The sequence below is a fragment of the Mytilus galloprovincialis genome, chromosome 10 (assembly GCF_965363235.1).
Source record: "Mytilus galloprovincialis chromosome 10, xbMytGall1.hap1.1, whole genome shotgun sequence".
NCBI classification, from domain to species: domain Eukaryota; kingdom Metazoa; phylum Mollusca; class Bivalvia; order Mytilida; family Mytilidae; genus Mytilus; species Mytilus galloprovincialis.
The window spans coordinates 47,900,163-47,922,983 of NC_134847.1; the positions used below are offsets into that span (position 1 = coordinate 47,900,163).

Consider the following 22,821-nt stretch of genomic DNA (forward strand, 5'->3'; position numbering starts at 1 on the left):
CACTTTTTAGGGGATAGGAATAGAAAATATTACAGTAATTACTTTTATATAATTCTGCATTCCGTTTTTAAGGATTAAATCATGAAAAAAAAAACGTTGATGACGTCACGGCCACATGACAAAATTTTGTCTTTAGACGTGTAACATCGAAAAATAATCGATCAAAGAATAAAAAAATGATACAAGAATATAATATAACAGAGCAACTAGGAAAAGAATATTTGATTTTTTTGACGAAATGACTCAGATACCGTACCTGCCATTGGAGGACTTCTTCTTCTTCTAAATACCAAGACGACAAGCACTATACACACCAATGTAATGAGAAGTACGCCTCCTATAGCACCACCGATAATAAAACCCAAAGTATTGGCAACTGTAAAATACAAACAGAGGTAAGATATTGGATATCAAATTGAAATGTTACACTTAACCAGAGGAAATAAGACAGGATGTACACATTAACGTGTCAATAGTTAACTTGTATTGTTTGACTTAGCCAAAACACCCACCCGCCATTGAAAACCAACTTTGATCTCGTGTAACCTGAATTGGTAGTGCTCACTGAATTGTCTTTTTTACAAAAATGGGAAGAATTACTGTAAAATATCGATATAATTTTTGAATTCATTGGCACGTGACAGCTGACCAACCAGAAACTAGACCCGTTTATATGAAGTTAAACTTAGATTTCCAAAATAGTTCATAGAGAATCAGTATAAGTGTTTACTTACAATCGTATGTCCTGACACCTCTGACTTCTAGTATTATCTTATTATCTCCATCATTTACGTCAGGCGCAGTCAGTTCAATGTCTACGTATTCTCCTGAGTCGGAGCACCACTCTGTGGTGGGATCATCATATGCGTAGTATGAATATGTCTAAGGTTAAAAAATAATTATAATCTTTTTTAAAAGTGTTTAAGTTTTTGTATATCTGGGAGCACCAGTTTTTGTTTGTTGTGTGTATAGTTCATAAATTACACTGAACGAAAAAAATGCAATCACAAAAAGTTCTTGTATGAGTGTTACGGAATGACCTATATAAATGTTGTAACCCTAAAATGCCTCTCGTCCTAATACTTTTTTTAAACTTCTAAAGACGGTGTTTTGTATTAGACGGCAGCGTTTTACAACAATATTTTAGTTTTAAGAGAAGTCAAGATGCAAGTTGTAAAGTTCTATTGAAACAGGAAAAAAAGGTGAGGGTCGCCGGTCTACCAAGACACGTTATTTCAGATAAATAGTATTTGCTTAGTTTGCTCTTAAATGCTGCGCGTGCTTGGTAGAGAAGCAAAAAACACCAGATTTAAAAAAAAGGTTTTGTTTGATAGTCTGGGATCGAATTAAACACATCCGCGCTCTCCTGGATCCATTTAACTTCCCAAGCGACGAATATACATTAAACAACTCATGACATTGAACTATTACGATTGCATCAGTAAACTATGCGTGTTTGATAAAAGGAAGTAAAATGCTCATAAAAACGACTTTTCAACAAACCTTTACAAGAACATCTGATAGTCCAGTATAATATTTCAGCCGGACCTCTGTGTTTTGAATGTTCCATGTTGTTGCTCGAATACAGACTTTGTATTCATTGAGAGGGCTGGCATTGTCGTAACCATGGAAACCAATTTTACAGCTATAAGAGGAGATACTATCACCATCCCACGAAACCAAATATGACTCATCTTCATTGGTGTTGTGGATATTATATGTGTAGCAATTATCAAAGTTTACTGAAATTTAGAGAAGACACGGTCTGATACCGTAAGCATCACACACTTGTGGAATGTACTCTTTAACAAACAATTTTCTTACAATAAAAATCATTTATACAATTTTTTCTTGCATTTATGAAAATTTTCGCAGATTGAAATTTATATCAGAAAATATTCTAATCGCTAATATAAAAACTTTTAGTTGGGTCAAACAGATATAAAATGCAATATAAACACAGTGCTTACATGGAAATTCGTAAGACAAAGCTGTTCCTATAAACAGTAATCCCAACACAATAATATTTACTACGATATACATAGCTAAATCGTTTTGTCTTCTTTTCTACAACAGAAAAATGAAACAGTAAATGTGATGTCCATTCTTTATAAAAGCATAATACTTTTATGGAGAATTTGAACTTTTATGAAACAGTATTAAATAACGTCGACACGAAGCGCATTTGTCCTATTTTGTATTATGAACTGTATTTTGCTTATAAAAACCGATATAAGCACAGTTAGGGTATAGACGCTTTACCAAAAAATATATCATAGATGTTGAGATATCTCGGGAATGTTGTCCAACCTCCTTCCACAACAGAATCTTTTATTATGTCTCACTATACATGAAGGTTTGAATTGGGTTTACAGAATAGAGAAAAAATGGACCAAAAGTTCAGAACAAAAAGAAACAATACAAGGAATAAAGACAATGGGCAAAACAAATTTAAAGAAATAAGAATAAGAGGGTGCTGACATATAAAGAGTAGAGAATAAGAGTCAAAATAAATTAAGAAAAGTTAAAACAGTTAAAAAAAAAACAAAAACTGAATTATCCCCAATCTACATCTTCATCCATGAATTTGCATCTAATCTTTCCTTATTTAAAATACAACTAGCTGCAGCCAATATATAAGTATCATTTTGATCTTAATATTCCTTTTTGTTAAGTTTAGATATAAAAGTTAAACTATTCCTACCTTATAATTTCTCTATACAAGGGACATGTATATAATATATAATGATTATGAACCTTACGTGTTGTTTTATTATATATTCATTATTATATCTTACATGTATGTATCATGTGAGATATGATCTAGTATCTTTTAATTTATTTGCATAAATATTGTAAACAACTATAGAATACAACCTGTAAAATTTAACCCTTTAACATGTTTAATTAACCTATATCTCTTCAGAATATAACCAACCTTCTCACTCAATTGTAGAGGCGGATTTGCCCCCCCCCCCTTTTTGGGAAAAAAATTGGTTGCTTATATAGGGAATCACTGAAGCGTGACTGGAGCGGGCCCCTTCTTAGCGCAGTCAGTGGGCCCCCACTTATGAAAATTTCTAGATCCGCCAGTGCAATGCCGACAAAAAAACCCAACTTATTTTGATTTCAATCCAAATGCGAAAAAAAGTTAGGGAGGAAAGGAAACGTGAGATCCGTAGACAGTTTAAACGAATTTACAACTTAATATTTCATCGTTGTAAATATAAAATATCAGTCAACCATCAATTAGAAATTGATTTATCTTTGAGGCACATGTCATTATTGAGATAAAAAATTTGCAAATAGTGTATAGATCTTGTGAAATACGAATATCAAAAATAAAGGTGTAACATGATATTTGTGATTGTGTATTGTATCGATTTGTACAAATAAAAATTATTCATGATAAATACATTTGTGTGTCTTAATACACAGATCAACAGATGACTATTCATCACTGCATAATTATGTTAAATTTGCAAATCACTCAATGACAATTGCAAATCCCGCAATTTACAGGGCCGTAACTACATTGAGGCAAATGAGGCAAATGTCTCACATAAAAAATTTCAAAAATGAAACAAAAGGTTGTTTTCATATCAAATTCACGGAAAGTGTCTTGCAAGAAGCAAGCCGTTCTCTTCACTCTCTGGTGTATCCCCTGGATGTTTTTCGTTATTCATGTTTCTAGTTTCATTTTAGTTTTCAGAGTTGATATCAAAGAATACAAAACATTTTGTTTTATTGTAAATAAAACTAGATAGCTGACATGGTTTGAATTAAAGTAAGGTCACATATTTCCCGGTATCAAATAATTTGAAGAAAAAAACAAGGTATTGCCATATATGACCTTTTACATTGAAAGGTTAAACTTAAGTCGTGTTGAGAACCTTGAACAGATAATAAAGGAGTGTGGGGACATAATCGCACACAAAGTCAATGCATAGAAAAAATACAAATGATCAATGGTCAAAGTTTGTGTTCTGCTCTTCATCTTGATAGTTGCCGGATGGTCTTCAACAATACTTTTAAAGAATCATTAATACCGTAAAAGATCGTAAAGCAAGGTGAAGATGGTCCCTAGTGTGGACTTAAGCAGTACTAATACTGCAATGTCACTATATTTAAATCTAGTTATAAAAAAATCTCCAAAGTCTAATTACAATACAAGACAAGAACAAACAGACAGATACGGTATTAATAATTATGAGAATTACGATTTTTGCTTTATCCTACATATCGGTCTTTTAATGTTGTCTCTAATACCTAAAAGTCTTAAATTATAATGAATCTTTGTTTTTGCTTTGGGACCTGATTGTCGAAAAAAATATCTAAAAATTAATTAAGCCGTTTCAATGCAAGAAAGAGTCTGGGAAACGCTCAGAATGCACGATTTTGCGTTATTTTTCTCAGAGCTTCTGGGGGCCTTAAGCGGCCCCCAGACCCCTCGCCCAAAATTTTTCGCCTCGCTCCGCTCGGCGAATATATTTTGCCTCACTATTAAAAGAGGCTAGTTACGGCCCTGGCAAAGCTATTTTTTTGTACGCCCCTCCCACCGTTCAATGTGAAACATTTAGGGAATTAATTTATATTAAATTGTAAACACAGTTGACACATGGTTGACACATTAACAGATTCTAGAAGGACATATTTTATATTATGTCTCAATCTTCCGACACAAAATATTTTAAATCTCTGAAATTAGCATAATCTGCATTAGTATTTTGTTTGGGAATATATCAGATGAAGACCCCCCTTTCCAGGAACATCTATTTTTTTCCGGTTTTTGGTGGAATTTGTTGAAAGAAGTCAGACTTTATTTTCATCACATACAGAAGAAACTAAATTATGGCCATTACATGTATATATACATAATATTCGGACATAATTTTCTTTTCAAAACTATTCCCAAATGAATGATACATGTAATTATGAAAAGCATACGTCTCTTCGCATGCTAGCTTCAGGAGAAAGATACACACCAGTTGGGGATCTTGGATTTTTGCAATAAATCCAATGAAAAGAGTGATACTAGTATAAAAATTCTATGCATTTATCAAATACGTAGGTCCAAAATGAGACAAATTACATCCCTCCCACAAAACAAAATTTTTTGGTTCTTAATGCTCAACCTTGTACTTTATTTGGCCTTTTTAACATTTTCTTATTCGAGCGTCACTGATGAGAAACGCGCGTCTGGCGCAAATATAACATTTCAATCCTGGTATCTATAATGCGATTATTTAATATGTTAATTTTTCGAAACACTCACTCACTATATAAGGTTTTCTGACCCCCGATCATAGTTGGCCCTAGACAGAGTTGGCACATCTTTTGTTAGGCTTTTTTGGGGTTTTCAATGCTATTCTATTTCGTATGTAGCTTGTATTTTCAACTGCTTTGATACGAGCGCCGTTGATGAGTCTTCAAAATACGATACGCGCTTTAGGAACACTTAATTAATTTCTTTGAGCATTTTTCTCTATATTCTTCAGAAATTCTGCCTATTATTCTCTATTCTTCAGACTTTTTGCATTTATGCTCTATTCTTCAGACTTTTTGCCTATAATGCTCTATTATCCAGACATTTTTATTTTTATTATCTATTCTTTAGGGGTTTTGTCATTCTCTAATTTCAGACTTTTTGCCTATTATTCTCTAATTTCAGACTTTTTGCCTATTATTCTCTTATTTCAGACTTTTTGACTATCATTCTCTAATTTCAGACTTTTTGCCTATTATTCTCTAATTTCAGACTTTTTGCCTATTATTCTCTTATTTCAGACTTTTTGCCTATTATTCTCTTATTTCAGACTTTTTGACTATTATTCTCTATTCTTCAAACTTTTTGACTATTATGCTCTATTATTATTTATCTTAGCATCTGGTTATTCTCTTTTCGTTATTTTTTTGGGTCTGTTTTCATATTTTTGCCCGTTATTCACTATTTTGTAAACCCCCATCCACACCCTCATAATTGAAAAAAGACCCTTTACAACTATGAAGTATCAACACAATTTAGCTATTAGCAGTAGTCCTACGAAAATGTAAAAACAAATTACCATTTCCATTTTGGATTATAGTAAATTTTTCGATTAGAGATTGTCAATAAATTGTCAGTTATTTTTTTCATGTCATTATAAATCCCATTAAGCTTTGTACGCGTAGCTTTGTATTCTTCGTTACGGAGATTTTATTTCTAGAAGAAAAAAAATCACACATCACAAATAAAATTTAAAAATAAATTGCATGGTTTTTTCTTAATGCACAATTCTAATAATATACCTTGAAACCTCAACATTTACAAGACCAAGTCGACTTCTATGACGAGAACGTTTTTTTTTATCTCCTTGACCGTAGGTCACTTACGAACCGTCTTGAATTAAGTTGCCAATCCATAAAGTTAACGTGTACAATAAATTCATTTTCCATATAAGTAATTAAATTATACGATGTTGTAATATATAGATCCGTCCCATGCAGGATGTAAGTGGTTTTAGTTAAATAATTAATGCGATTACAAACAGGATACGGATGAATAAATATGAATATCAAAAACTGATCTGGACCACAACTTATTTTTTATTGGAACAGTATAGACCGGTTGGGTAAAAAATCATGAAAGGTAAGAGCGAATGTAAACATTTCTTTCATACGAATTGTACATTTTCCCTGAAAATTCAGGAAATATTTGCCACTGGGCGTTAAACATAAATCACTCATTTTTATAAGCCTTCTTAAGAAGTATATTTAATTACATTCTTGTTTAATCAAAATCATTTTTTTATAAACGTTAAGCACACTCCATCGTAACGTATTATTATTATTATAAAGTATGTATTACAACTCATAATATAATGTGAAAATACCCTAAAAGCATATTGATTCACATGTCTATATAAATATTAACGATAAAACATGAAAGCTCAGGATAAAAGTTTAACGCATAAAAGAACGATCACTAATAACTTTTAAAAGAGGAAAAAATACTGATACAAAAATAAAAAAAAGGATAGAATTGACGTACGCCAAACCGGTTCCCCCGGGATTTTTTTTAAAACTTGCACGTTATGATATCTAGTTACAGTAAATAGGTGAAATTAGGAATTACACGTAATTACTAAACATTTCAGTAAATACCTGTAATTACTAGCCAATTTAGTAATTACATGTATTTACTAGTTGTTTCAGTGATTACTGGTATTCACTGATTTTCTTTGTCATTTTTACAGCTATTTACTAACTTGATATTTTTGTTTTAAAATTAAAGATATAATCCAAGATACAAAATAAAAAAGTAAAAGGGTAGGTATTTTAGGGCTGACTTAATTAAGGATTAATGAATATAAGGCACACCTTTAGTAGTTGTGAATTGAAACTGAAAATGGTTGTTTTAAAAGTATTGAAACTACCTTAATATCATTTGCAGCATGCAAGAGAATGATATTAATTCAAAATTGAGATATACATTTGTGAAAAGTTTATAGGCAACTTTGCAAGCTCTTTTTGATGATAAACATTTGATAATGCCAAATTTGGGTGAATAATTCTTAAAATCTCATAATTTCTTTATATTGCAATCTCCATCAGGCATACTCTGCTTACTTCATTTGCTTTAATATTTTATATTAATCAATTAAATCAAAATCAATCATATTATGTCCTTTTTAACCTATTTTTAATTTACTTTACATTATGTTTGAAAATTATATTGTAACAGTTCTGCTCATTTTGGGCGCCGTGATTGGCAAATAAAATATTTGTTGTTTGTTGTTTTGTTGCATATAAACTTGCCCAATGACATAAGTCAAATTCCTTTTACAAAATAGTTTTATTTACGACTTCTTTTGCCAGACTGTTGTGATAAAGCTGACATTCTTCACAAACAAATTTATACAATTTGATGTTGTTAAGAGTCACATTTCATATTTTTGTGTTACTCCAGCTTATATACCTGCAACAAAATTTTATTATCGTTTTATCTGTATAAGAATGATCTTCTGTGGATTGAATAAGCCATTCCTTTTGATTTTCTTTCAATGTTGTCATTATGATTAATATGTTTCTTTTTGTCGAGCCTGCGACCTTTGTCGCAAAACCGAGACACAGCAAACAATTCTGTCGTCAGCATCATCGATAAATTTTGATAACTTTCTCAGAATATCCTGGATTTCTAACAAATTTGAACAGAAGCTTGTTTATGATCATAAGATAATATCCAGAAGTAAAGTTTGTAAAAAAAAATCCCTTTTCATATATTCCTTATAAATGGACTTGTTTTTTTCCCAAGTTAACATTACATACACTCTGCGGTTAAAGTTTTTTTTGAATATTTATTAGATTTCATAAACCATCCTGGATTTTAACCAAATTTAGACAGAAGCTTCTTACAGCACTAGTCAAAAGATTTGATATTTCCCCCATTTTTGTTGAGCCTGTGACTAACAGCTAAAGTAGGCGAGATACTGGGTTCTGCGAAACCCTTACAATTTTAAATCTGAATACATCGGTAACCTATCTCCAGCTAGGTGTTAAATTGAAGGTCACATGAATACGTATTCAATGAGGTCTAATTATTCACTTGCAAGTGTAAAAATCATCAACCATGTTTCTCTGCTTGTTTTAGTAAAATAGAACCAGATTGACCGCTTAAAGTGAATTATAATTTCACTATATAATTTTCATTAATGATTTAACAAACCAAAAAATCATATTTAATTTATTTTATATCTCGTAGCTAATGCTCTTATAACAAAAAAGGTACATTTTAAGCTGATCACTTTTTTTAGAGTACTCACTGATCTTCTATAGCTAGAATTACCATAATTTTTTATCAGCTTACCATATTACAACATTGTTTTAACAGTTAGTAAATTGGTGTAAAAAATCATTTTAAAATTAGTAATTACTGATAATAACTGGGCCGTTTCAGGAATTACTTGTATTTACTAAGTACACCGGGGATTACATGTAATTCCTAAATTTTAGTAATTAAATGTAATTCCTAATTTCACCTATTTACTGTAACATATATATCATTTAGAGTTGTGCCAGTTCACATCGTAAATAACAATTTTTATTTTGGCATATCTCTGTAGTCTTTGTGCCGTGTTTGGAAATTTTAAAATTGTTCCAGCGTTCGCTTAAATTGTATTAATTTCAAGATTTTGATAGAGTCTTAATTTGAATTGACATGATTCATTTGTCATCGTGCTATTACCGAGGAAGGATATCTGTTATCCGAAATACCTAACATATTGTTCGTTTTATTGTGTTTTTGGTGATGTTGTACCCTTTTAGACTTGTTATATATTATATTTTGTACTGTACTGAATCATAATTATATGATCCATCGTCCCGTAAGATTTATCGTTGACTATTTATTCAGTCATTTAATATATATATATATATATATATATATATATATATTATATATGAAGTGCAGGCGATTTGGTGTCACGATATCTCAGTAGCATGGGTTCGAATCCCGGCGAGGGAAGTACAAAAATATTGCGAAAGCAAATTTACAGATCTAACATTGTTGGGTTGATGTTTAGACGAGTTGCATATACATAATGTACACAGCCATGTATCACCATCATTGCTCTTGATCCGATGGATAAATCTGTTGTAGAGTTGTCACTGACTCAGACGTACTTATTCGTATAATTATTTTCTGTGACTGTATCTTGCATTAATTTGTAGGATCCTTTACTATAGATAATTGGGCTGATCTGTAACAATAACATTTCCATGCTTTAAATATCGTGTACTGTAGTACGCCGCTAGATTAAAACTGACGAGGAAAGGTAACACACGGTCACCGAAAGCTTTTTATTGTGAAGCCCAGGTGGTCGTGTGGTCTAGCGGGACGGCTGAAGTAGCATGGGTTCGAATCCTGGCGAGGGAAGAACAAAAAATTTGCGAAAGCAGATCTAACATTGTTGGGTTGATGTTTAGACGAGTTATATATATATGTGATAAGATTAGATTATGCAAATGTTCTGATGATTTAGAGTTGATGTTGTCTTAGAATCAGACAATATGTATTTCCCAAATAAACAGTTGTAAGATGCCTCGAAAAACGGATGTAAATAGATGTAACATCTGTGGTCACTTGAGAAACAAGAGCCGTTGACCTCAGAAGCCCCTGCTTTCACCCCTACCATTAAGTGGGATCAAACCTTGCCTTTTTGGGCCATGATCGATATTTTCTTCTCTTTAGTTTATGAAACCCTTCTGATATATTCCTACAGTTGATTAAGCTTTGCTAGTAGCTTGTGATTTGATTTATCATTAAAAAAAAAACTTTTTTTAACAGTTAATATATATTAAATCTGTTCTGCTCTATGATCGGGTTGTTGTCGATTTGACACATTCCCCATTTCCATTCTAAATTTTAGATTAATGAATCAAATGATAAAAAGTAAAATTACAAAAATACCTAACTCCAAAGAAAATTGAAAACGACAAATAGTCAAATCATAAGCTTAAGGTGGTACCTAACACTACAGGGAGATAACTCTGTAAAGTCAGCTAAACGTTTTAATTACGTTGTGTTATAAAAGGAATATTAAGCTTCTCAATGATCAAAATTGGTGGTTGTCAAATTGCTATATAACCAGTGTAATTTTTCTGACAAAACGGTTGGTTCAAAATTTTAAAATTTTTATATTTTTGTTTAAGTGTCAAAGTAAATACTTTGACAAAATTTTATGAAAATTAAACGAGCCAAATTAATTTTAGTGAAAGTGTTGGGTACCACCTTAAATGAATGGAATAAAACTCTCATATCCCTGACTTGGTACAGACAGTTACTTATATAAAAAATAGTGGATTAAACCTGGTTTTATAGCTAGCTAAACCTTTCACATGTATGACATTCGAATACATTCCAATATATTGACAGAAATGTGTGAGCAAAAATAAGACATAACAGGTAAAAATAAAAAAAAAAAAAAAAAAAATAAAAAATAAAAAAAAATGTCAAAGAGCAGTTACGTTGTTTTATAATCTTATTCACTATATGAACAAAGAAAAAAAAATGAATTAAAGACACATAAATGTTATAAGTCATCATCCTATACAGTTTGGAAAGAAAAAAAAAAAAAAAAAAAAACGATTTCAGCTATTTAAGGAATGATTGTGATAGAAAACAACGAAAAAACGTTGATGACGTCACGGTCACATGACTTAATTATGTCTATGGGCTGATAAGAAAATAAGGTCAGCCGATCAGAAGACGAGTTACATCCAAAGTTAAATTATTTAAGGAATGACTGTAATATTTTTTTCTGTCTATGATGAAATAACATTAAAAATTTAGTGCACACTGAATAACACGCGTAGCGGGTTATTTAACAGTGTGCACCACATTTTTTTAATATGATTTCGAATAGACAGAAAAAAAATATTACAGTAATTTCTTATAATCTAATTCTAAATTCCATTTTAAACCGTAGAAAACCACGAAAAAACGTTGTTGACGTCACGGTCACATGACTAAATTATGTCTATGGGCTTATAACAAAATAACGTCACCCAATCAGATGACGCGTTACATCCAAAATTAAATTATATATTTTTGTAAATGAAAATCATTATCTTTTCATTTTTTTCTTTTTCAGGAGCTACAAAGCTATGCAGACTTTGCCTGTCAGTTTTGTTATTGGCCGCATGTGAGTATTAATAAAACAAAATCCTAGGAAAAGGCCATCTGAAAGTTACCAACTATTTCCTATTTTATATTTTTTGCATTTAAAGGGAAATAACTCCTTGAAAGGAACAACGGTATTCATTATCATGTTTACACAATACAAAAACAAGAAGTACAGATACAGTGCATCTTTGTTGTCTCTAAATATGACTTTTTGAGAAAAATATCCTTAAAATGGGGAATAATTTGATCGTAAATAGAAAGTCAGATACACCTTTTAATGTTTGGGCGTGTTTGAAGTGATTTTTTTGTCTTGACGACGTATTAAGCAAAATATTTGAAAAATTATCTCGTTTAAGATTATACTTTTGTATATTGAGGCTACAGGTGATATAGTAGCATTAAAAACTCACAACTTCGTACTAAAAACGAAATATATGGATCAGGCGAAATAACTTTTAATGAGTTGTTACAACAGTAAAGGTGTGTTTGAATGACATAGTTTAACTCAAAGAACTCAAAGAAAAAAAATGCATTGTTTGTGTTATATAGGGTTGTTAGTCTACACCTTCTTTTCATTTTAAGTTTGCCTTACCACGCAATATTTCTCTAAAAGTTTTCAAAATTTTCCCTTACAACCGATCAGTGCGTGAATCGTAGTTTTAAATTTACTTAAGTCCTAAACGTACATTAAATGATGCATAAAATGTCTTTTAAAATACAACTGGTATGTAAGGATCGTAATGATGCCATGTGGATAAATTTACAATGGCTTCCATTTTACGATTTGGGGAGATATTTATGATAAAGAAGATTCCTGACTGTTACACTGCATGTAACCCATTCACATTTCGATTGATCTATGCAATTCCTCTTATCGTGGTTTTTAACGCAAGATGATTTAAAACATCAATATTTATTATTATATGTTGTCAGGGAATTCTCATTGGATTTTTAGGGGGAAAAGGGGGGGGAGAGGGGAGTGGCTAGGATGAACTTTGAAAAAAGGCAGAACAGGAGTTTTGAGTAATTTAAAAAGAAGGATGAGCAACTTAAAAAAAAGGCAGGGTGACAATTTATTTTTAAAAAATGTCAGGATAAACTAATAATAAGAAGGCCGGAATAAATAGAGTGAAAAATTCAAATTTTCATCCTAGCCCCCATTAGTTCTGTAAATGACTTACAATATGCAGTTTATACAAGTGAAGATGGTCCAACTTTTGGTGCTAATGAAATAGAGAGATTCACTGAAACTAGATCGTAACCCTTAGCTCCATCTAGCTAAAATACAGTTTCCATGCATCCTACAAAAAGTTTTCTGATATTAAATGGGCTCAAAAATTGATGGCGGAACCAGTAATTTCATAAAAGGAGGGGATGGTGGAACTGACTGCATCAAGTCAATGCATCAGGGATTCCCTGTATAATCAACCATTTTTTCACCCTGATCCCCCCAAATCCGCCTCTGCAAGGAGCATAATACAATATAAGAGATTAATAAGACAGAAACAAAAATTTCAATAAAATTGAGAATGGAAAATTGAGAATGGAAATAATTGAGAATGGAAATTGGGATGTGTCAAAGAGACAACAGTCGGACAGCGATAAAATCTTCTTCTTCTTCTTCTTCTTTTGAATAAATTTACAATCTATCCTTTTCTGTTGTAGATTCACACACAAAGACAACTACAATAAAGGAAGGTAACGTGGCGGAAATATTATGTAAAAAGGCTGGACAAATTATACAAGTGACGTCTGCAGATTACGGAAAAAAACCGGGAAATGCAAACAAATGTAACGATCCTAACGCTGATACAATTGTTAAAGGGCTGTGTGATGGAAGAACAAGTTGTTCAGTTCCCGTCTCAAACGCACTGTTTACAAGTTCAACATGCACAGCTAGGGACAAACAGAAATTAAAGGTCAAATTTAATTGTGTAAATGGTATGTACAATAGAAAATATATACCTATATTCAGTAGATTAACAACTCGCAAGGGACGACCATTAATTTTGATATTCTGTCGAGGTGGGTTTTTTGGACGGATTGACTATCCATTTTCATCTGTTGCTACGCATGTATTTTTTTTCATCGGTTATTTGCTTCTCTTTACAAAACACATTTGTTGAAAAATGTTAAAGAAATATGAAATTATTCTGATATCCATGTATCTATGATGAGTTACATATGATATCCAAAATAAGAATCAAGTAATGATGTTCCGAATAGATTTCGCAGGAAATTGCACGCGACAGTTTAATCAGTATTTGAAACAACATAAATGTACGGATATCACATATTATTTAACAAACAAAAAGAACAATAAAAATATCACAAGTTGGAGAAAAACAGACAACACCATGGTCAAAAAGAAAATCAAAACGACAAAAGGAAAAACAAAAGTCTATAAAACACTACACAGAAACCCAAAGACTGAGCAACACGAACACCCACCAAGAAACCCGGGTCTTAGGTGCTCAGGAAGGGTAAGCTGATCCCTCCTGAATAGTTGTACCCATTGTGTTGTTCATTGCAAGTTAAAATCCAGTGATTATCATCAGTCACATTCTCAAGGAAAAGAGGACAAGATTGTCACGTGACTACGACAATTGGGACATATGTCTTGTTTGATAAATACTATCAACATAAAATAAAGGGGAAAGGGGAGGGTGATGGTACTCAAAAACATTATTCTATCACATGATTATTCGCCGGGACAGAGTCTAAAGAACCATGGGTAATCTTATTGTTGGACCCAAAACGAAAACAACGTCACGTCATTGGTTGAATTTCAATTGTTTAGCCAATCACAGCGTTTTGGTGTACGCTTTTGAAAATATTACCACGAATGTCATCTTTTGTTATATCTTATTTGGTATTGTATGTCTCTTTTTGCAAAACCATTTGCAATATACATAAGAATCTTAATGAAATCTTATGTACATTGGGTAATAATGTGTATAAATAACCGAAAAAGGAAAGTTACCTTTTAACCCCTTGCTATTTAGGAAAAAAAAAATGAAATATTTTTGGAGACTCTTGGAAATAGCTTTTTTTTTTAAACTTTCAGCTGAAGCAAAAGTACCAACTGTAAAAAATGGTGAAACACAAACTATTACATGTACTGGAGGATCTTTCATCTTTATAACATCAGCAAGTTACAGTGCGGGTTCGTGTTTCTCTCCTACTGCACTTACTATTGTCCAAGGACTTTGCGACGATCTAACAACCTGCAGCGTCACGGCCGATGATGCTACTTTTACAGATTCAACATGTGACGCCAGTCAGAGTGAAAAATTGAAAATCATCTACGTCTGTCAAAAACGTAAGTTTATATACAAGTGTTTTTGTTGGGATTTTAAAGAAAAGAATAAGTGGCAAAAGAGCAGAAGATAAGAAAAAAAAATAGAGAGAAAAAAAAACCTAAAATTTTGAGAATAATGGTGTGCTAAATTCTTAAGAATAGAGAATAATCATGGTTAAAATAGATAAATAACAGAAAGACATTGTCTTAAAAATGAAAGAAGAAAGAAATGAAATACACCCCATCAGGAGCTTGATATAAATTGTATAAACGATAGTATAAGGTTTAGTCAATCTTCAGGATCAAAATATGAAAAAATAGCTTTGTTATGCCTTTAAAAAGTCTACTCTAAATCTTATATTAGTTATTATTGTTACAAAAATTTAGGTCCCCGAGAAATTCTGCTGAGCAAAATAGAAAAAAAGCAAACTAACCTTCGTAATCTTTTTCGCTTGGAAAAGCACAAATCTGGTCATATATAACACATTATATATAATATAATTATTGCATAACACTTGTTTAAAAAATGTTGATGACATTGAATTTGTAATAATATTAGCAAATTGGAAATTTTACCAAACATTAAGTTTCAATATATTTTTACAGCGAGTGGTCCAGTGTATCAACGTTGGGGGGCCGTTACCTGTCCAACTTCGGCTTCATTAATCTATGCTGGTAAGTACAAGCAATCTTTTAATTTGATAAAAAAATAAAAAAATGGAAGCATTGTTTAAACAACTTACTTTTTTTAACACTTAAAAGGAATGTTTGGTCTACGGGATATGTTTGTTTTTTAATTTCGAATAACTTGACCGGCGACAGAAATATATTCAAGGTCGCCATATCATCTGACCTGACTATTAAAAAATGCTAAAGATGGTCAAAAGTAAATGATACTTTGTTCTGCACCCATTTACCGATTCCATGACTTTGCTACCAAATGCTCATGGTTGCCATTATCTAAATGAAGACAACAAAAGAATACACCGGAATTTATTACAGCGTAGTTATTCAACCATATATTTTTTATCGGTGCAAAACATATTCGACTCAAGCGCTATGGACATTGTGCTTTAAACGTTGATACACCTATGTACAATTGACCGCAAATTTGCGCTTTTTTCCGTAAAAGTGTACCGTAAATGGAAATATCATTTTAACAAATACCGGTACTATAGTTGGGGTTTGTCGAAGAATATTTAAGAAAATAGAAATATCTATACGATTTGTTGATTTGAAAATGGAAATTATATTCGCGTTGTGTTAATGCTGTTGCCCTGATAATCCGAAGTATTTAAACATCCTTATTTCAATTGTCTAAGCATCATTCATATTGATGAGACGGACATTTGAACCTTATACCAAATAATTTTGTTGTTTACTTTGGAGTCATTGTTTTATTTACCACCTGTTCGCTTATATATAGTCGTTTATATCATACACACTTTTGGTGGTGAAAGATTCAGTCATTGAGGCTTTTTAGGAAAAACAAAGAGAGAACCTGTAAAGTAAGAACATTATCGCATGCTTTTTTCTTTTTTCGTGTAATCATTTCTTCAAGATAACGATTTTTAAGATTTTTTTCTTGATTGGTTCATTGGTGTTCAACGGCACTTTAAGCACTATTGTCCAATTCATGTCAAGTTTTATTTGGTGGGAAAAGCTGGAAAGCCCGGATAGAATCCACGACCTCCAGTAAGACTGACAATCCTAGTCAATTAAAATTGGGAGTCGAGCACACCTGCCACGTACGGATTTCGAACACACAAGCCCAGTATTGACAGGCTAGTGTTACATTAGATCAACTACTTATACCACTCGGCCAACGAATCACCTTGAAAGTTGGATGGCTGAAAATTTAAGAAATCTCAATGTTCAAACTATATAGAATGACCGTTGGCTTCTTTTTTTGCCAATACAATGGGTAGGGTAAAACCAACATTAAACGAACACCGAATGTTCCAGAATCAATCGTGCCCACTCTTATAAACAATTTTACTCAACTCATCCCCATACTGAAGTTGTTGTCCTGTTGAAGAAAATCCTCCAATTACAATCCACTTACTGCATCAAAGTTAGAATAGTGTGGATTAAAGTGCATATATCATGTATAACAAAGAATAAATGTGCCTTTTTTAAGAAAACGCAAGTGTCCTTAGTATTGAGACGTGAACGTCAATTCAAAAAGAAAAAAAAATCATTGGATATATAGAAGTTTGACAAACACTAATTTTAATCATTGAAAAGCTTAAGATTTCCTTAACAATAGACTGTGATTAAAACGTTCAACTGCTTTTTTCTAAGTTATCTCTCTGTAATTTTATGTACTCAGTAGGAAACCAGGTTGAAATAGAACAAAAGAATCGAAGCTCTTTGTTAGAGAAGGCGATAAATGTTTACTGTATTGTTTACTATAGTGACCAAATTTTTAAAAGTTAATAGGAACAAACAAAACTGCGATTTTCTTCTCAATAACGAGGTGTTTTATTTTAAAAACACCATTTGCATAAGTTTTCAATTCTTCTAGTACATAATTAAGCAGAACAATTAGATATCAAGTCGACGACATGGGTATCACATTCTTTCAAGTTGGATGACGAAAATGCATAATCTCCGATTTTTTTTGAAAAAATTACCACGGACGGAAAACATATCAATCTATTAGTTCAGCAATTTTCGTGTCTGCCCTTCCATTATGTGACTGAAGAAAAATTCAAAAAAATAGGTAACAATTGTATCGAAAAGAGAAAATCGAGTGCACCTTTTTATGTTAGGGCGTGTTTGAGTTGAGTATTTTGTCTTGGTATCGTACAAAGTAAGAATATTTCATACATCGTCTCGCTTCAGATTCTATCATTTTTGTATATTAAAGCTACAGGTTGACTTTATAACAAAAAAAATAACAGTACTAAAAGATGAAATATATGGGTCAAGTGAAATACCTATCTAATGAGTCACAAAAACAGAGAAGGTGTGTTCGAATAGGTATTTTTTTTACTGAAAGTACTTGACGACAGTCTTACAAGTTGGATGATGAAAATGCATATCTTCGAAAAATTCTAATTTTTTATGTGTGATAACTATGGTTTATAGTCTTCAACCACTAAAAAAATCTAGTCTGCCCTTCCACGAAATATTTAATTAGATTTTTTTTTAAATGTTTATGATTTTTCAAAAATTCCACCTGACAACCGATTAGACAAAAGTTTTAAGTTGAATCAATGCAGACAGGATCATTAACTAATGCTCATTAGCTAGCTGATACATTTGTCTTTTAAAATATAACTGACATATAAGGATCGTATTGGTGCAATGTGGATAAATTTATCGGTTTCCAAGAGCAAAATTGGTAGCGCGTCATCCCTACAATGGCTTCCATTTCTACGATTGTGAAAATGAACTGGCGTAATGGGGAGATAATTTTGACGAAGTAGGATCCTGACTGTACTGTACCACCTTGATAAGGGTTTATTACGACAGAAAACAAATAATCTAAAACAATAGAAAAATATAAGTGATTTTAATAAAAGAGAAAATAAAATGAGAAAGTGACAAAAAATGCGGTCCTGATAAAACATTATTCAAAGTTGTTTTACGACAATAATAAATTTTAAAGAAAATAGCTATGCCCCAACAAAAGATGAATTATATAATTTATGAATGATGTTAATATTTTCATCTAACAACATACATATATCGTTAAACATGTTAAATATTCATTTTATTTTGATTTACATTACAGGCGTTATGGGTGGTGCAAACTTTGGTGGTACTGGCTCGGGATCAAATTTCCTCTGCTTACCTACAAACCCTAGTACTGCTGGTAGCAACTTTACTTTAGGTACGGACAAGGGTGCAATTTTTGGTACACAGCTTATAACAGACAGCGCTGGACCGTATAGTAGTTCTCTGGACTCTCTAGAATTGACATGCGCTCTTTGTCAGACTAAATCTGCAGAGACAACGTTTATGTACCCAGGATATCCTGTTTGTCCTGCCGGCTTCGACCTTGAGTACGCTGGTTACTTAGTTTCCGAAAAAGCGACATCTGGAAGGACTTCAAAGGGTTATCTTTGCTTGGATGCTTCCCCGGTTACTATAGATAATAGCTATTCAGGAGATGATACTGCTAAACTTTATTTGGTTGAAGGAAAATGTGGGGCACTCCCATGCCCAAGTTACGTAGATAATAATGAATTACCTTGCGCTATTTGTTCAATGTAAAAATGTTTTAAATGGCTGAAAACCGAAATTTTAACCTTATTGATTTCATTAGTGTAAAATATATTAAAAGAAATGTGTGTTGGTATCCACAAACATTGGTGAATAGTTTTACACATAATTGCCTCAATGATTAATTGTGTGAATGATGGAAATAACTGGTTTTCGTTCTGCTTGCTTTTATTTATTTATTTATTTATTTATTCATATCAAACATTTGACAACACTTTAATGTTAACTTCGAATTTGAATTATTAAAACCTCTTTACTGTTATTTTTATTGTTTTGTTTTATGAAGGACCTAATAATGTTAATCGCTTTGATAACTTTATTAAGCATTAAATTGCACCCATAAGGAGGTTAGAAGAATAACAATTACATGCAAAAACAACAATATTATGAGGATATTAATACTATACAAATAAGTAAACCATATATCTTCACATATTCCAAGAAAAGGGTGCAAGTTTTGAAACTCAAAATTTACTCACAAAATTATTTAAATTATGCAAAAATAGACAAAATGAACATGAACGAAACTTTCGGTTGTGAAAAAAGGATAGAATTTTGTTCCAAGTTAGAAACAAATCAATAAGAGCAATGAGACAGCAACCCAATAACTCAAATAACACCCAAAAAAAAAAACGAGAGAGAAACCGGAAGTCGTGAACTATAGAATGGGACAATACAAAATACCAAGCTCGTGATCAAATCGTCGATTTCGTAAACAGAAACAAACATATCTATCAACGCCTAATTCTCTAGATAATGAAACACATATCAAAATATGTTATACGGCAACATCTGAGTAAGCTTTTGAACAGGCACATTTATATGTGGCGCTATAAAACTATATTTTTGGTGATCTTCATCCGTTGACTATATATATTTTGTTTTGTAAGTGACTGCATGTAATGATTACTTTTAAAATATATGATATTTCTCCACTCGAGATAGTTAAATTTTGAAATTTTGCAAATTAAGAACACAAGAATATTAGCCTATCGCTTCACGTATTCAAAGTGTGGAGAGATATCGTATAGAACATGCTTAATCCCAGTGCTGCTTTAGTTGTAGAATCTGTTTCTTTTGTGATTTTACACAATATTCAGACAACCGTATTCCTTCTGTTCGATTATCTACACAAAAATGTGTTCTTTCTTTATAAAGTCATAAAGCATGGTCGCCTTTTTCCTGACGTCACAATTGGAAATTCAAAAGGAAGCAAGAAAATTTAATCATAATTGAATATTGACAAATGAAGAACGATCTACAGATTAATTAAGGGCATACGGATGGCATTCGGTGATTTTTTTTTAACAATATTTGAATTTGGTCGATTCAAAAATCATATGTTATTAAAAAACCCCACTTCAATGTGATACCTCTATAGATAAATGGCCTTTTCACTTGGTTTTCAAGACCTCAAATCCTCAATGATTTCAGAACAAACAAAAAACGGCGAGATTTTTAATTTTTGCATTACAAGATGTGTAACAAATGTTTCTTACGGTGGCAGAATGCGGCCATGAAAGAAAAAGAAATTATGTTGTTCCCTCAAGATACTATGTCGTTCCCTCAAGATGCTATGTCGTTCCCACAAGATAGTAATCTCGTTCCCTCAAGATACTATGTCGTTCCCTCAAGATACTATAGTATCTTGAGGGAAGGAGATAACTATCTTGAGGGAACGACATAGTATCTTGAGGGAACGACATAGTATCTTGAGGGAACAAGATAACTATCTTGTGGGAACGACATAGCATCTTGAGGGAACGACATAGTATCTTGCGGGAACAACATAACATCTTGAGGGAACGACATAGTATCTTGAGGGAACGAGATATTATCTTGAGGGAACGAGATAACTATCTTGAGGGAACGACATAGTATCTTGAGGGAACGAGATAACTATCTTGAGGGAACGAGATAACTATCTTGAGGGAACGACATAGTATCTTGAGGGAACGAGATAACTATCTTGTGGGAACGACATAGCATCTTGAGGGAACGACATAGTATCTTGAGGGAACAACATAATTTTTTTTTCTTTCATGGCCGCATTCTGCCACCGTACAATTCAAATGCTTTAAGCGACAAAAAAAAAGCGATTAAAGTATCGTTTTTATCTTATTACTACGACTGAGCGACAAAAAAGGATACAGTGATCGTTTTCTGATCCGTTATCTTCGCTTTTCCATCACCTGAATATCGTACCCGCAATTCCTCCTGCAAACTGTCTTGATTTCATTGAAACTATACATGTACCACATTATGTTAAGAACATATGTTTATCAAATATTTTTTTGGTTTCTCATAGCACATACGTTGCCTTATCTATAAGAAGATTAACATCTTATAACAATGTCTCAACTGCACTTCAATTATAACAATAAACAAAATGAATGTATTTAGCAATACAGGCTAACTGAACCGGCGTTTAATGAGGGGCGTAAAGGGATCTGCACGGAAGAACGCGAAATAAAATTTCCATTTCACGATGAACGAACAATTAAAAATGCCTTGCACGTTGATCTTTTTACCGATTTAACGTAACACGGTGAATAACAAACCCTTTTCACGGCTGCACGTGAAATAAAAATGGCAAAACACGTTGCACGAAAATAACCCTTTACCACCCTCTTTAATATGTATTTCATATATCAATACATATTTGAATGAAATTTACTTTAAACATGCGAAAATATACATGTATGTTGAATAAATAAGCATATGAACCATGGCAACCATAAAGCCGTACGCTCTACAATTGTATAGATAGATCCCTCTACCACAAAATTTGCTAAACATGCACACGTACAAAAATTGTGGTTTTTATCCAACGTAATCAAAATTTTGAACGTTGTTTTCAAGTTAGACTTGTTTATATTTTCCCTCGGGTTTATATGATCCATTCTTCATATTTCGACTCTTCAAAATTAAAGAGTCTTTCCTAAATTGAAAAAAAATTGTATGGTATTCAAAATACTGTTTCTATCCCAAACATCTCTGAAGAAACATTAATTGTCGAAATATGGTTAAGGTGTACACATTTTTGAACCCAATGTTTGCAGTATACTATCTTTCCCGCAAGTTTATTGTTGGCTGTTAGGTATTAAATTCATATAAAGATCCATTTTGTTACATCTTGTGGTCAATTTATTTGGCTATCGTCAATGGCAATCAGCAGTCGATAAGAGCCAATGATTTGTTACAAAATCGTAAAATGAGTCAATGTCGGCAGTTTTACCGTTTTGCTCTCAATTTGGAAATCTGTAAAGACTTCAAACAAATATATAAATATGAATGACACAATTCTAAACAATAACTGTTGTTAGCTGCAATAAAAATGTTTTTTGAAGAATTGAAAGACGTTTAATAGCAAAATTAATGACTTTTGGAGAATTGAAAGACGTTAGCAAAATTAATGACTTTTGGAGAATTGAAAGACGTTAGCAAACTTAATGTCTTTTGAAGAATTGAAAGACGTTACATGTATGTACCAACAACAGAACTCGTTGCTTTCACTTGTGTTCGCTTCAATTTTGGTAAACGATTTCAACTTTTGTGAAGAGCGCAACGATGACTTAGACATTAACACTTGCCTGATTTCGATTAGGCATGCAGAGAATACGCA

The 22,821-nt window shown here is 32.2% G+C and overlaps 2 protein-coding genes across 3 annotated transcripts in view; one reads left to right on the forward strand and one right to left on the reverse strand.

The window, feature by feature from the left end:
* The window catches only part of LOC143047705 (uncharacterized), a 28,088-nt gene that overhangs the window by 2,010 nt on the left and 3,257 nt on the right, over positions 1 to 22,821 (reverse strand). The window contains exons 1-5 of one of the 2 annotated variants that reach the window (XM_076220915.1): positions 2,705 to 2,820; positions 1,971 to 2,067; positions 1,504 to 1,742; positions 735 to 882; positions 257 to 376 (exon numbers count right to left, since the gene is read on the reverse strand). In XM_076220915.1, the coding sequence (XP_076077030.1) occupies positions 257 to 376; positions 735 to 882; positions 1,504 to 1,742; positions 1,971 to 2,043 (580 nt within the window). In that variant the 5' untranslated portion in view covers positions 2,044 to 2,067; positions 2,705 to 2,820. Of the gene's footprint in view, positions 1 to 256; positions 377 to 734; positions 883 to 1,503; positions 1,743 to 1,970; positions 2,068 to 2,704; positions 2,821 to 22,821 lie in introns of those variants that run through there. The other variant, XM_076220914.1, reaches the window with a different exon arrangement.
* On the forward strand, positions 6,538 to 19,458 carry LOC143047704 (uncharacterized). Its single transcript, XM_076220913.1, has 6 exons — positions 6,538 to 6,628; positions 11,631 to 11,681; positions 13,328 to 13,603; positions 14,730 to 14,984; positions 15,570 to 15,638; positions 18,706 to 19,458. The coding sequence occupies exons 1-6, from the start codon at positions 6,622 to 6,624 to the stop codon at positions 19,185 to 19,187; spliced, it is 1,140 nt and encodes a 379-aa protein (XP_076077028.1). The 5' UTR covers positions 6,538 to 6,621; the 3' UTR covers positions 19,188 to 19,458.